Below are 16956 nucleotides of genomic sequence, written 5' to 3' on the forward strand. Positions count from 1 at the left end.
CGTTATCACTATTTGACATCTCTTGTTGTAAAAGATGTGTTATTAATGAAATACCACTTGAAAACTATCCGAAAATAAAGTTGTGAGGGAGGGTAGGCAGAAATGGTTTGTGGATTAATCAGCACGGCAGGTGAAGTTTATGATGGGTGGTAGCATGTGTCTGCATGAACTAGTGTCGTTAAATATTGGTATGAGCATCATAACAGCATGCGATGTGTGTTGTTCATTTCCAACCCTTTAACAATTGAGTGACTGTACTAACAAACGTCAGCAGTAATAACTGATCATTACCATCAATGACTGAGCAGTAGAGTGTCTCTGGCTAACACACATTAGATAGTTTGGAAGAAATTGCAAGAAAAACACCTTACATCAGTAACTCACCTGTCCTGTCCTTTTATCATTTTTGAGCTATAGGATGCCATGTTGCTTTTTACATTTTTACTAAATTAGTAAATTCTTATGCCAAGGAAAGGAAGGACTCTTTAAAGCTAATCTTGTGTTTCAGTTGATACATTTCATATAAGTAGCCTCTCTTCCTTCAAAGATTTAAAGTTAGGTTTTTACTGTGTAAATCTTGCATCCATCATGTCAAAACTAGATCAATGCTGTATAACTGTAAGTTGCTAATGCTGTCCAGTTCCTCATGTGTTCAAGAGACAAAAAGGTAATATGATTTAGGGTCCAAGAATTCTTAATTACTAAGATATCAGTGTCTCAAATGTTCTTTGCTAGAATTTAGTTTTGAATTACTTATAATGATGCAGTCTGTTGTTTGCATTACAAGAAGTAATTAATAATTTTAATTTCTTATTAATGTAATGTTTGTCAATATGGATCATGATGAAGTTTATAATTATTGTATGTTACAAGAAGTGTTTGAAATACCTAATCCTGCAGTGCTGCAGGCTTGTTCTCATTGCGTTAGAAACATGATCAGAAATGTCTGGTGTTGATAGAACTAGATTGAGTAAGTGCAGAGGCCTACAGGATGACCTTTTTGTCTGCACTACACGCGAGGAATGTCGTGGAACAGTCGCTATAACAAGGGAGTTTCCATGTTACAGAAGAGCCTCTTGACCGGTCCCTTGTCTCCACACGTCAGCATGCTGAAAACGAGCAGCATCAGACCCGCAGTCCGCCCAGTTGACAAGGGCTGGAGCATGTCCTGCCTCCGTCCATCGCCCCCTCTCCGCCCATGTTTAGCTCTCGGCCGTGACGACAGTTCGCGCAAGTCAGGTCGTGGCTCCAGGAAACCAAGTAAGTGAGAACTCTTGTTTCATTTGTGTGAGATTGTGCTTCATTGCCCCGTTTAACTAAGATAGACAATGGTCGGCGTCAATCCCAGTTCTTCTCTCATCTTGATGTGGGAAGTATAGGATAAGTAAGCCCCTACTTTGATTAGTTGTATCATTTGCAATGAGAATAGAACCCCTTAATAAGATCTGAGTCAAAGCCAGGCTGAAATGGTTTGGTCAAGCTGAAGTGTGGTTTGAGGAGGAGGGCGAGGTGAAGACACTCGTTCGCCGCATCCGGGAAACCAGACCTGGTTCAACATGAACCGAAATACACTGCTCTCCCGGCTTGATGGTACAGGTGATTATTTTCATTTTGACCGTATTGAAAATCAATTATTAAATGTTGAACATGAATTAAGGTTAAATTAATGTTCGACGTTTAATAATTGATGGTACAGGCCCGAGAACGTGTGGAGCATCCTCCAATTGTTACTTTTTTTTTACTTTGTTGATGGTCTTCAGAACGAATTCTAGGGTGTCATGGTGTCATTGGCATAGTGATAGCTTCACGCTGATCTTTTATTCCTTTTCAACTCATCAAGGGCAATTAAAATAATTGCTTAAGGGATTGCGGAGAGCATATAGCCTTGTCTCGCATTGTCATCCTTTCGGTAAAACAGCTTCTTGATTATATGTCAGCCGATATCATATGTAACAGTACTATCAAGTAAACATAGTTGATATAAATTTCACATTTTCAATACTGTGAAATATTTATTTACCTATTCTATTCGGTTCGTTATGACCCCTAAGGATCACCAGTGACTTGTTCAGCACGTCTTCCTTCTTCCCAATACCTCTTCACTCTCTCACTCCTCTTTCTCTCTGCTTCCGTGATTTGAATCTGGATCCTGGTGTCCGTCCATCTGTGACCTTCCATGAGCTTTCTGTATTTTGGACCTGTCCTGTACTGTCATCAGTGGATATTTTTCCTTTATGCCAATAGTCTCCCAATTTTCTCTGACTTCCTTCATCCACATATTTCCAGTTAAGCAGGTTGCATTCCATACCTTCTGCGTCAGCCTACTGTCATTCATCCTCATGAGATATCTAACAAATCCTAACCTTCACTCAAGATTGGTTCTATACTCGCATATAGTTCCTGCCTTGATCTGTGTACCAAGATTTCACCTTGCATTTTGGTGCCCCATATATGTCTCAAGATTCTTCTTTCCTCCTTCTCCAATTATATGCAAGCTCTCTTGCCCAATGTCAGCGTTTCAGTTGCATACAATGCAGCATTCCTGATGGTTATCATGTAGTGTCGCAGTTTGGCGTTCCTGAAGGGGTTCTTCTTTCCATATGTAGTCATGGCTTCATATCATAGTTTCAGCAGCAGTTGAGCTTTGTCTTTGGTACTTTTGTTGCTTTGTACTTTACCCGTGATGTTCTGACCTAGCTATCGGAAGCTCTTGACTCTCTCTACCAATTGGCCTTTTACATTCCAATCAGTCTTCATATTCAGTAACTTCGTCTTGTTGTAGGCTATTTTTAGACCAACCTTTGCTGCAGTCTCGGCTAGATTTGCTGGTGCCAACTTCACGTCTTCTTCCTTCTGATGTAACAATACCACATCATCTGCGAAGGCAAGGCAATCCACTATGACATTGTGTTTGATCTTATATCCAATCTGTACACCTTCAATTCCCATGTTTCTAGTCAACTGTATCCACTGCTTCACCACTTCTTCCAAAACTAGGTTAAATAATATTGGTGACAAACCGTCGGCTTGTCGTACTCCCGTCTTAATTTCGAAGCTGTCTGACAACATACTCCGGTATTTTACTCTAGCGGTTGTAGCCTCCAATGTTTCCCCCACCAATACATGTGTCGTAATCACGTAGGATGTTCTGTAGTGTGTTCCTGTCTCTCGAGTCGTAGGCTTTTGCGAAGTCTTCAAATGTCTCTATTGTGTCCTTTCCTTTCCGGTGTCTGTGTTCTGTGATTCTCTTGAGTCCAAAGATCTGTTCTATGCAGTTTCTCCCTTTCCAGAAACCACCCTGGTATTCTTCTATGGTCGATTCAAGCTGTGCTTCCACTCTATTCAGCAATACTCTCGAGAGTATCTTGTACCCAATGTTTAGCAGCGAGATACCTCTGTAGTTGTCCAGTATTCTTTTGTCTCCTTTCTTATGTACTGGTATAATTATGACTTTTTTCCAGTCACTAGGTATCTTCTTATTTATCCAGATATCCACTATTATTCTATACGTGCTTTCTTCTATTGCAGGATCTCCTCGGTGCATATACCATCATTACCTGCCGCTTTGTTGTTCTTGAGATCCTTGGTTGCCTTCAAACTTCTGATCTGGTGGGTGCTCGTCCTTGGTTGATGTCTCTGCTGTACTGTAGTGTCATACTCCCTGTGGATCTTTGAAATATCTGCCATTTCCTCGCATACGTCTTTTTCACCTATTTCCAACTCCCCATCTTGTCCTTTCACAAAATGTTCTCTCGCCTCATAACCCTTTATCTTGCTCTTCATCTCCTAAAAGAAGGATCGTGACTTGTTTTTCTTAAACGCATGATCTTCCAGCCTCTCATTCCACCTTTCCTTCTTGGCAGCCATCCTTCTCTCTGTATGAAATGTTGACAGGTCCTCTTCCTTCTTGGTAGTCTGCCACCTTAGCTAAATGTTCTTCCTGTACTCCACCGCCTCTTCACTTTCTTCTGTCCATCACTCATGCTTCCTTCTCTTGTTATTAGAGGCCAATCATTTGGATTCTTCTCTAACCTTGTCCTTGAAGTTCTCCCATTTATTCTCCACTGTCAGGTTCTTCATGTATTGATCTCTTGTTTTTGTTCAGCAGTTCTCTTTCGATCTGGTGTGAGTTTGTGTTCGTGTTTGTCCTGGTTCTGTTTGGTATCCATCCACATTTTATTTCAGTGAGATAGTGGTCAGACTCCATTCTGCTGTTTTTTCTGACTTTGGTATTCATGATCTCCGCATGGTTTTTGTCTCGGATCGCTATGTGGTCTATCTGCCCGGACTTACCCAGGTTGTCTTTTTTACTCACCTTGGCTTTACAGTGTGTGGTCATGATTTGCACAAGTTTGCAAGCCTTTCTCCATTCTTATTTGTTCTCTTGTGCGCAGGGTAATCCCTTACAGGCCCTTTGAAGCTCCTTTCAGTGCCTAGTTATCCATTTACCTATTAATTGGATTATAGTGGAACATGTTTTGTCCCAAAATATTATATTTTAATAGGTAAATTACAGTACTGAAAAGGTGGAATTTCAGATGTATTTAACAATGTCAATTTCATAGAGTAATGCCATCAAGACCCCGGACTGGGTTTCTCTCTCTTTTTCTTGATTGTTTGTTCCTTTCCACTTTTAGCAGAAGATTGTTTAGGGCTTCTCAATCTTAGGGAGTAGTTGCTGACACAACTGCAGGCAGCACATTGCACTGAAGGATGTGCTGCAAGGGAGAGGTGTGTGCCAATCCAACTGCGAGCCACTGTAATGCTGTTTCGTGGTGGTACCCAGCATTTCCCTGGAGAGTGTAGTCATATCATTAAAGAACATTTCAATTTGAAGTACATCAGAAATCACAGATACCTGAGTAACAGAAAACGATTTTCTGTAGTCTTCCGTTCTTCTCTTCTTTTCAGTTCCAAGTATTGCCATTTTACCATTCTGTGCAGTGCTCTGCTGTTGCTGGAGTGCTGCTAGTCTTGTCTAATCTCTCTCGCTCTAGTGAACACCACTATCCATATCCAAACATCAGTCTCTTTGCAAGTTTGAATTTCTTTGCACTTAGATTTGCGGAAAATTTGTGAGAAGCCCTCTTGTATGCCAACTCAAGGTGGTTTAAATTAGCCCAACACATCGTGTGCTGCTCTAATCTGTTTGGTCTGCCCCTACTGTTCTTATCACCTTCACTTCCTCAAAAATTAACTGGTGTCTCTTCTTGTGGTCAAATTTCACCAGAACCATTCTCCTTTCTCCAGTTTGATTCCTTGTTCATTCATAATCTACTCATCTCACCATACAATATTTGAAGTAAGCAAACTTGGTTCTGCTAGTCTGCATTTTATGTCCTTCCTTCTCCCATCGTCGTGCAACAGGATTAAATCCAGATCAAGTATCCCTGCCACCCAGACCGTCTCTCGTGATGTCTGTCCATGGGCATAACTTGTTTGGATAAAGTAAAGAAAAAGGAAAGATTAGCTGATATGAATGCAGATAGAAACAGCTATAGACTAACAAACAGAACAGTTGATTAGTTAAGAAAAATTTGTTTTATAAATGGTTGTTTCGATCTGTTTGGTGTGAAGAGTTTGTATGCTCAATCAAAAGATAAGTGCAGTAATATGAAGAAAACTGATAAACTTACCTTATTTGTGCCTGTTTTAGTCAACTTCTTGCTTTTGACAAGTTGTTGACTACCTTGAGTTTCTGAAATGCACTGTTATTTCCTAAGCATGGGAAATAATAATTAGACAGTGACAGAAAATAATTTAATATGACAGTAACAAGTAGTAACTGAAAACTACCAAATATTGGTCACATTTTAGTTACAAATATTAGATGCAGTAACTATCAAGGTTTGTTGATTGTGTTTCTCAGATGAAAGAAGTTTTGAAGAGGACGCACAGATCTTGCGTGTTATTGAAGCTTATTGTACAAGTGCCAAAACTCGCTACACGGTCAACTCAGGTATGTAAGGATTCAGTGAGTTTTGTTCATTGTAAATACTCATTTGAAGTGAACAATTGAAGTCGTGTTGTATGTTCTTGTTCTTAAATATGTATATTCTCTTTGTATATTATTATTCAAATTACATCAAGTTATGAGATAACTTATAAAGCAGCTTTCAGAGTGCTGTCCAGCTTTACTAACAAACTAACTTTAAATGATTTAATTCCATACTAGTAACATTTGATCTATTTTGAAATCTTTCAAAAATACTCTAGGACCAATATTTTAAGAAACAAACGTGTAAAAAGTCTATTAAGGATGTTGTGGATCATTGGCATGAATCTTATAGAACTGTGCTACTTCAAGACAACTGTAACTGAATGTTGTGCTGATCATCTTCGCGTTCATTTATACCTGGTCTAAAAAAAATTCAGTACTCAAAATTTGGAGGGATAATAGAAGAGAATGTTGGAAATTGTGTTACATTTCCATTTAATTGTAATCCTTTACAAATAAAGTGCAATACACCTGACTTCAGCACTGCAGAGCTTTTATTGCAGCTCTTTTTAACAGCTAAATTGAAATGTAGTAATTTCCTTCACGACAAATACCTCGACGTACTGTGTTTCATTCCTACAAGGTTGAGTTATGAATTTTTTTTGCACGTGGTATTTATATATTTGTGCATGGAACTTACTAGTTTCCTTCTCTCCATTAATTTGCTGGAATTTAATTCTAAACCTTTTTTGTACAGTGTATTGAATATAGGAGAGAGAACGCTGGGGAGTGTTGGATGATTACCTAGTTCACACTTAGTTTCTAATTATTTTTTCTGTTTTTATTTCAAGTATCTCAAGGTTGTCATTTGAGACACAAACATATCAAAATTGAAAGGAGTTTCAACTTGTATTGTAACATCTACAGCTCTCCAGCAGGTTACGACTATTTGAGGTTAGTTGCACAATTGTTACTTTGTTTCCTTTCCAGTGGCATTACAAATAAAGAAAAAATTAAGAGATTTGCATTGGAATTTGAATATATTATTTGCATGCAGATCCACAAAAATCCTGTTAATTTCTTGGAAAAAGTTATTTTGGTAAAAAAAATCATAATTCAACATGTTTGTGAATTATTTTTTCACTGTTCAGAATCAAATTCTGTTCTTAATTGTGATCCAGGGTAATGAAATGTTTGATTATTTCCACTTCTATACCATTTCCTTTACTAAATTGAACTAGTTTCCCCGCATATGAGGAACCATTATTTGTTACTTTCAAGCTTTCGAAATATCTTCCTCAATAGCTGCCATATTCGTTTAAAATCTGACAAATAGTAAGCTTGTTTGGAGAAAACAAGCAAACTACATGCATTTAAAAAGTCGTCTGCAGCAGTTCCCTACACCAGCTTGTAGTCTTTTTTTGTTACTTATCAGTATATCAAGTTCGAATAAGTTGATACAAAGTTATGCTCAATCAGTTCATAGTATAATGAACATAAATCGTTTTATAAGTGACTAGCAAGCAACCATGATGCTTGGAATGTTGTGAATCGTTGTGGTAGGTTAGAGAATCTGAAAAGAGAGATGGATAGAGTAGAGTTAGATGTAGTTGGTATAAGTGAAGTACGTTGGCAGCAAGAACGGGATAATGCCCACCAGAATAGTGCAAGTCTATATGCCTACTAGTTCAGCAGATGATGAAGAAATCAAAAGAATATATGAAGAGATAGAAGATCTAAACAATATGTAAAAGGTGACGAGAATCTAATTATGATGGCAGACGGGAATGCAGTGGTAGGCCAAAATTAAATGAATGAAAAGGAGGTTCAGCCTATTCAGTACTTAAAAGAAAGAAATGCAGTAATCACATTCCTATTTAAATGGGACCGGTTTCGACCTTAGTCCAGGTCATCATCAGCCGTAAAAACATGTACAATGTTTATGAATATAGGGAGGTCAGTTTCACACTTTGATAGGCACAAAGACACGACACCACATTCTTTGTGCCTATCAAAGTGTGAAACTGACCTCCCTATATTCATAAACATTGTACATGTTTTTACGGCTGATGATGACCTGGACTAAGGTCGAAACCGGTCCCATTTAAATACGAATGTGATTACTGCATTTCTTTCTTTTAAGTATTGAATAGGTTGAACCTCCTTTTCATTCATTTAATTTTTAACATCAATAATTTCAATACGGAACAATGAAGTTTTTATCTTTAAAAGTGGTAGGCCAAGGAAGAGAAGGCAATACAGTAGGAGAATTCGGATTGGGACATAGGAATGAAAGAGGAAGTCGGCGGATTGAATTCTGCACCAATTATAATTTAGTCCTTGCTAATACTTGGTTCAAACACCACAAACCCTGGTTGTACATATGGACAGGACCTGGGGATGCTGGAAAGTATCAAATAGACTTCTTTATGATTATGCAGAGACCCAGAAACCAGCTGTTGGATTTTAGAACTTTCCCAGGAGCAGACGTGGATTCTGACGACAACTTATTGGTCATGAAATGCTATTTGAAGTTGAAGAAATTGAAAAAAGGAAGGAATGCAACGAGATGGGATCTACATAAGTTGAAAGAAAAGATGTGAGGGATTGTTTTAATGAACATGTTGCACCAGGACTAAATGAAAAGGCTGAAGGAAACACAGTAGAAGAAGAATGGACAGTCATGAAGAATGAGTTCTCTAGTGCTACTGAAGAAATGAAAGAAAGGAAAGATCAGTAAGAATCAGTGGGTAACTCAGGAGATATTAGACCTGATTGATAAACGATGAAAATACAAGAATATGAAAAATTAAGAGGGCAGAAAAGAATACCGGCGATTAAAGAATGAAGTAGGTAGAAAGTGCAGGGCATCTAAGGAAGAATAGCTGAAAGAGAAGTGCAAGGGTGTTGAACGTTGTATGGTCGTAGGAGAGGTAGATGCGGCATACAGGAAAATCAAGGAACCCTTTGGAGAAAGGAAAAGTAGGTGTGTGAATATTAAGAGCTCAGATATGGAAAACTACTTCTGGGAAAGAAGACAAGGCAGAAAGATAGCAAGAATATATCTACTTAACGAGTGCCACGTCTTTCAATAATCCATGCAGAGTTCACGAGACCGAACATAAATCCCCTTCTACCCCTGTTTACGTCGAAAAATGGAATGATGACAAGTTCACTTTATGAACGCTGGTCACTCAGTTCTAAACCATCATCATAATGATCATCCGAAAAACCTCAAACATCTGATTCATGTGGATTTCTTTCGGGTAAGTCTCTTATCCATTCCTCCTCTTGTGAATCCACCTTGCTACAAAGTGCCATTGTGGTGTGACTTACGAGTGAATAACGCAAATACAAGCTCAGATGCACAGTGTGAAGGTCAACATCAACCCGATACACACGGGGCTGGAGGAAAGTTTGAATTGCTGTATAACATTTTTACTCTCCATGAAGAAATAAGGAGACCAAATTTTCACTGTGTTCTGGAACTGAAAAAACAAAAAACATCCAACAATTCATTTAAAACAGTCCACCTAATTTTTAAGGGACTCTTCCAGCCAAACTAATTTTTGTTCAAATTTGGACTTCTGTTCTAATAAGCATTCATCTTACTACAACAAGACTAAAGAACTATGAACATTTTAAATATTGAGGTTTTATTATAACTGTTGAATGTCTTTTATCTCATTAATTTCTTTATCTATTACTGTTTTATTCGTGTCTTTTTTCTTTGTACTCTCAAGCTGAAGATGACCTCAAGTAATGTCAAAACATCTCCTATTATACAATTTCTTAGACAGACCAACAACTTTGTATTGAACAGGTGGAGAGTATACTTGTACATTTGTTTTAGGAATTTTTCTGTATACTCAAGTCAATACGGAACCAATGTAAAAATTTATTACATGTCAAGGAAATAAAACTGCACACACAGAGAATGTAGAACCATGCTTAGTAGTCGTGCACGGAGAAAATGTCTGGGCCCAGAGAACTGTCTCAGAAATGTCCCTTCCCTGCCACAACAGATAAGCTGTGATGACGAATTGCATACAGAAATTATAGTAGACAAATGAGGCAATCCACTTAATCAATACAATATAAAATTGGTACATCAATTTATTTTAATCATGGTACTAGTTTTGGCCTATTGATATTAGGACATCATTAGCCATACGATGTTAAAACACTCAAAAAACTAATTGGCCATACATATAACAAAAATAGATAGCATAATACTTGAAAATTATTCTAATCTAATATTCAATATCCATGAAAATAAGTCACTGTCTTGAGGATATAACACAACACGTGAAAATTCTTATGATCTGTTGGTATACTTCAATAAATATAAATCACATTTGTTGAACACTTGTATAAAATTAAAAGCAATTGGTGAAAAATTAAGATAGAATAGATTGATGTTAAATTATATCTTGGTTGATTATGTAATGAAACAAAGGTAAATAGGTTGTATAGTAACATCAAAGAATCGGTTAGGGGCGCGCGGGAGATAGTGGGTTCGAATCCCACTGTGGGCAGGCCTGAAGATGGTTTTCCATGCTTTCCCATTTTTACACTGTACGTTAATTAAGGCCACTGCCGCTTCCTTCCAACTCCTAGGCCTTACCTATCCCATCGTCGCCATAAGACCTATCTGTGTCGGTGTGACGTAAAGCAACTAGAAACAAAATAATAGAATGCCTGAATTCTATTGTAAGTTATTAAAATGCAGAATGTCAATGAGAGTGAACAATGGTGAGAATTATATGATTAAAGAATTAATAGACTAATCAGTGTGTTCATTTCTAGTGGATGTCAACTCAACTCAATCACTACTGATCTGAATTTAGGGCAGTCGCCCAGGTGGCAGATTCCCTATCTGTTGTTTTCCTAGCCTTTTCTTAAATGATCGCAAAGAAATTGGAAAATTATTGAACATTTCCCCTGGTTTATTCCAATCCCCAACTCCCCTTCCTATAAACGAATATTTGCCCCAATTTATCCTCTTGAATTCCAACTTTATCTTCATATTGTGATCTTTCCTACTTTTAAGGACACCAGTCAAACTTATTCGTCTACTGATGTCCTCCCACGCCATCTCTCCACTGACAGCCCGGAACATACCACTTAAAGTCAAATAAATATGAAAGTTTATTTGTTCCAGCTTTTCAATACATAAAAAGAATTTTTAAAAAAATTAAAACTGTAGGGACATGTTTTGCTCTTTAATTAAGAGCATCATCAGCCTATATCTCAAACTGAAAGTTACCTGATTGTAATTAAATTAAATATAAATGTGAAGATGATGTTACAAATGGTGAGCGAAATGGTTGATTAAAATATGGATAGTCGTAAAATTTATACACCCTCCTGAAAGTCCTTGTTCAAATATAGCAAATAGGTGTCCTGTGGAGGTTGAGGGCATAATAGAAAACTAATAGATCCTAAACAGATTGATTAACACATTAATGAATAAAATGTAGCATGGTGCATTAATACATTGCTCACTTCAAGTGAGGTCTACGGTAAATTGAAACAAGAAGAGTAGTAGAGAAAATTTATCAGTGTTAAATATTTCGAACATTGGGAATAAATCAGAGTGGAGTTCAGATCCAATTCTTAAAATTCATAGCATAGAGACGCTCCTGTGGTCCATTTTAAGTGAGGTTTATAATATTATGTGAAGAAATAAAATTGTAGTCCGAGAGAAGAAGGGTGCTTGATGGTAAGTGGCTTGTCAAATGGTAGTTGGAAGGAGTAACTTGTGTAGAATTGAAAGAGAAATTAGGATTGAAGTCTGAAACAAAAGGAGAATTGTGTTTTAAAGAAAGGAAGAAAGGAGAGTTTAAAGAGAAAATGAAGTTTGTAGATCGCTTACCTTTTTAGTAATGTTGAAATAGGTTGACTTAAAGAAGAGTTGAAGAGAAAATGTTGTTTGTAATTTCATTTATTTTCAATTGTAATTGTATTAAATGGTTGCTATGGTAGCGATGAAATGACTGATATTTAGTTGCTAGTGTTGCAGAATGAAGTGAGATTAAAGGAGGAGAGGGTTGAAGCAGTGCTAAGAGTATGTGCTGTTGGCTGTGGCGGGTAGCGGGAAAATGAGTGTAAGAGCAACTACACACTATCAGAAAACACTATACACTCAGAGAAACATCAGCTGGCCTACACGGATCTCTGCCAACAACAACATAATACGAAATATCAGTAGGGCCAACTAGTGGACAATGAACCAGGAAAATGGAAGGAACTACGACCTTCTGAGGACATGGATATGGCTTAGGTTGCAAATTATAAAATAATTCACAGTGATCCTTAAATTTGAAAAATATTATTTACAAGTGAAAATTTTACAAACACTTTCCGAACAAAATCCACCAACTTACAACTTACGAAGTATATGCTCCGTGATACACATATCTTAAAGATTCTTTTATAATGGGTTTCACTACGAGTTTCAAACTTCAAACCAACTATACAACTAGTTACAAATCCAGTAGTACAAAGCAAGTTAGTAGGTTAAAAGCAACGTAAAAACAATTACAATTTACAGTGAAGTGAACGTACTCCCCTAAACTCTAGCGTACATCAAGAGACACTGAACTACCAGAGGCAAACCCCAAGGTAAACGTATTAAATTACAATCTACATATTTAGTGAAATAAGAAATGGGAAAGCCTCGAAAACAAACCAGGAACCCCAGCAGAAAAGCTAAGGCGTCGTAAATAATTAATTTGGCGAATCTAGGTTAGGCTAGGGCAGACTCCTATACGAAATTGCAACCAAACATTACGGAAATTTTAGCCGGACGGATTTCAAGAGTGCTTACTCGAAGGTGCGCCATCCCAGAAGCGAGGTGTCGCACACGACGCAGACCAACACAGACTAAAGGCAGATCAGGCCAAGACAAGACCAAATTCTCACGAACGCTGCCTCGCTCACTATATATAGAAAACCCCTGGCCTTGGAGTAGCCAATCAGAATGCATGAGTTCGCCCATCCCCTCCTAGGTTCACCAATCACAATTCCTTCTCCCGTCGCGAACTTTAACTAACATTCTCGAATTTACACGTTCGCGAATCTTCCATTTCCAGAATACTTAGAAAATTCCTTGTAGAATACATAACCCACAAAAGGCACACAGCCTGTTCAACAATTTTCTAGATACTTCCAGTAAGTACAGAATAGAAATCTACTATTTACAAATACATATGTTACAAATATTACACAGTACAGGTTAGGTCATTACAAATAAAACATTATATCATACTTTACAAATAAAGTCTTCAAAAACACTTTCCACTACCACTATCTTGTTCACCTGTGACATCTTCCTCCCCCCCCCCCCCCCCCCCCCCGAAAGTCGAGTCACACTCGACCATTAACATAGTTTCCTTGGGGAGAAAGCAATAAAATGTTCCCACACAGTACAGATGGTAAAGATACCTTATTCTAACACACGCGATTTCTGGACGTAGACCTTCTGATAACAAACAGAACAAACTGTCAGCACACCACAGGTCCCTTTAGTAGCCAAGATTTTAAGATTCATCAGTAATTTTCAAAATTAATAAAGGTGTTCATAGATCCACCTATTCAAAAAATATCACAAAATCTACATGGATAGTCAGATTACACTCCAAAACGCCTTCTGAACCTTTTACAATTGTTTAGGCAATTTGTACTCTGTCCACCAAAGGATGTACACACTTTCTTTCTGCCAAATGTTATTCAGCTAGGAACTTCTCACTTGTTGCCAATCAGCGTTCAAAAGCCTCCTATTAGGCGAGTTATGGACTCAGTATTTTGTACCACCTTTCCACACCAGACACAGCACAGCTAGGCCACAGGTTCTTGCTGATGATGCGGCTGCCGACATGGCCGTCTGTCGCCAGCCTCCATTCAGTTTCAGTCCGATCGAGGTAGCCATGTAATTGCAGTGTCCAGTGGTATCTTGCACCAGATAAGCAGCAGGGTGAGACACCATCCAGGCAGACTGCCACCATTAGGACGTTCGTCACAGGATCGTGGTATGGCATGGTAGCGCCCAAGGCACAGAGTGTGCCTCCCAACTTGGCACTTCAGGTTGCTGTCCGAAGAAGCTGGTCACGGCAGCCACTGTAACACAAACAAACCGCAGCAGACAGGGGAATACTTAAGGAAAGTATGCTGCTGGGCTCAATGCTCTTGTGCAGTCACCCAAAGGGTGGCTTAATAAGTATACAGTAGGGACTCTCCCTCACACACCAGGGATATTAGGGCACTAGCCCCGGGGTAAGCACTGCTATCTATAATTCATCTGACAAGATTATGGTGGGGGTGAAAGGAAACTATAGGAGTTTACCCTAAACCTGAAAGTAAGGGGAATAAATTCCAAGGAGTGACCCTAAAGTAAAACCTACCTAACTTATAATACTAAATCCATTACACTAGAGGATAGCTAAAGTATTCACCTTCACAATTACTTACAACTAACTTGCAACCAAACTTATTATTACCTTATTTAAACCTTATAAATACCTTACAATAAACTTATTTTATAACTAAATTCTTACAAATAACTTACAACTTACATGGTCATCAACAACGGTATTTACCCTTCCCTACCAGACTTAAGGTACTTTGACCTGGCGGAGGTGGACTTTGCTGATCCTTTTCCTTTCGGAATCGCTCACCAATAATGTCACCGGGGTAAGGAACTTTAAGATGGTGCAGGGACCTCGAAATCTGGGGGCCAACTTACTGATAACATGGTCCGCAACACTACTGACGGGATGAGTTTTAATAAACACCTGGTCACCCACAGAGAGCTCGTGCGGCCTTCGCCCATGGTTGTAATTACGCTGGACCTTAGCGTAATAAACCTTCAAGTTCTTTCGTGCACGGTACCAATTAGCTCGGATCTTTTCTCGGCTGGCATCATCGGGCAAAAGATCATTAATTGACCATAGGTTAGATGGAGGAGAATTTGGAGTAAAAGCCAACATTAACGAAGCAGGGGTTTGCTTGTGGCTTTCATGGACAGCAGTGTTAAATGCAAATGACAACCAATTCAGTGAGGAATCCCACTTGGAGTGGTCTGAGGAGTGATAAGCGATGAGGGCAGATCGCAGGTTACAATTCACTCTCAGCATAATTGGGCTTCGGGTAATACGGGGTAGTGGTTACATGAGCAATGGATAGATCAAAACAGAAATTCCGGAACTGGGCAGAAGTAAAGGCTCTTGCTTTATCACTTACCAAGAATTGACAGGGTGAAAAGGAGGCGAATATCTGTTTCAAGCACAAGATGGTGGTGTTGGCGTTAGCCATCCGAGTGGGGAACAGCCACGTAAAACGCGAAAAGGCGTCAACACACACGAGTATGAAACGATGACCATTCCGAGATCTCGGGAAGGGCCCGATATAGTCTATGAACAGTCTTTCCATTGGGCGAGGAGCTTGCTCAGAAGACAAGAGACCTAGATGAGTATTCGGGGCGGGTTTGCTGATGTTACAAATCTTACAGGACTCGACAAGGGTACGAATCTCGCTATCCATGGATTTCCAAATGAAGTGGTTACGAATCTTCTCTCTTGTTTTGAAAACACCCAAATGACCGCCCACTGGGGATTCATGAAAATATTTGAAGAGAGCCAGGACTAGGTTAGTAGGGACTACAATTTTGGGGTCTCTACGACTGCGAGCAGGACAACACAGGACACTATTCTTAAGAATGTAGGGCTTAACATGCTCACCGGATTTAATCCTGTCGATAATCCCTTTTAACTCAGCATCGTCCTCTTGATGTTTGGATATATCCTTAAAAAGGAAGGGAGAGTCGGTGAGAAATACATTAACAAAAGCTGATACTTGTTCGGGAGATGAGTCAGTTGGCTCTGATTGAGGGTCAGAGCTGCCTGGATATGACATCCTGCTGAGGCCATCAGCCACAACGTTTTTCGTGCCACGAATGTGGCGGGCTTGAAATTGGAAGGCTGAGGTGTGCACTGCCCAACGGGCTAGACGACCGGTCTTTCGTGGCTTGGCCAGTACCAACTCAACGCCTAATTGTCAGTTTCCAGATCGAAAGGAAGATGTTCCAGGTACATTCTGAAGCTTTCTAACGAGAAGACAACAGCCAAGACTTCCAACTCATAAATGGAATAATTTCGCTCAGCAGGATTCAGGGCACGTGAAGCATAAGAAATAGGACGACGCCCTTCTTGAAATTCCTGTAGAAGAACTCCGGATATGCCTGAGGAAGAGGCGTCAGTCTGAAGGATGAAGCGTTTAGAAAAGTCTGGCATAGCCAGTACAGGAGCGTTACATAAGGCAGATTTCAAGTCCATGAAGGCTTCACGTTGGGCATCACCCCACACAAATTTGGCATCCTTTCTTCTCAAAGCATTTAATGGGGCTGCACATTCAGCAAAATTGGAATGAATTTGTGAAAGAAATTAACCATGCCAATGAATCTGGCTACAGCCTTGACGTCCTTTGGAGGGGGAAAATTCTGGATGGCGGCAGTACGAAACTGATCGATGGAGACACCCCTCCCCGACACAATATGTCCTAAGAAGGACATCTGGGGTTGTGTGAAGGAAACCTTGGATGCCATGAGGGTTAGACCTGCTTTATGCAGTCTTTCAAGCACTTCGTTGAGATGGAGTAGGTGTTCCTCGAAGGTTTTGCTAAAAATTACAAGACCATCAAGATAATTATAAACGAACTTGAACTTAATGTCCGATAAGACATAATCTAGTAACCGTGTAAGGACGGCCGCTCCAGTCGCCAGACCAAAAGGGACACGTTCGAATTCATATGGGTTCCAATCGGTTGCAAATGCAGTGAGATGCTTGGATTCTTCGGCAAGGGGTATCTGGTAATAAGCCTGATTTAAATCGAAGGTGGTGAAAATTTTTGCATTAGCGAACCAAGAAAAACAAGAGTGCGAATCACGAAGTGGGACAGATTGGAGGGCTACCTTACGGTTCAACATCCGATAGTCGACTACAGGCCGATAACCATCTTGC

General features: G+C 39.3%; 1 protein-coding gene across 5 annotated transcripts in view; it reads left to right on the plus strand.

Moving 5' to 3' along the window:
• LOC136877191 (rho guanine nucleotide exchange factor 7) overlaps positions 1–16956 on the plus strand; it is a 502530-nt gene that overhangs the window by 272834 nt on the left and 212740 nt on the right. For 4 of the 5 annotated variants that reach the window (XM_067151001.2, XM_067151005.2, XM_067151002.2 and 1 more), the window contains 2 exons: positions 1068–1260; positions 5870–5959. In XM_067151001.2, the coding sequence (XP_067007102.2) occupies positions 1068–1260; positions 5870–5959 (283 nt within the window). Of the gene's footprint in view, positions 1–1067; positions 1261–5869; positions 5960–6789; positions 6893–16956 lie in introns of all 5 variants that reach the window. The other variant, XM_067151004.2, reaches the window with a different exon arrangement.

The sequence above is a fragment of the Anabrus simplex genome, chromosome 7, assembly GCF_040414725.1.
Source record: "Anabrus simplex isolate iqAnaSimp1 chromosome 7, ASM4041472v1, whole genome shotgun sequence".
Taxonomy (NCBI): domain Eukaryota; kingdom Metazoa; phylum Arthropoda; class Insecta; order Orthoptera; family Tettigoniidae; genus Anabrus; species Anabrus simplex.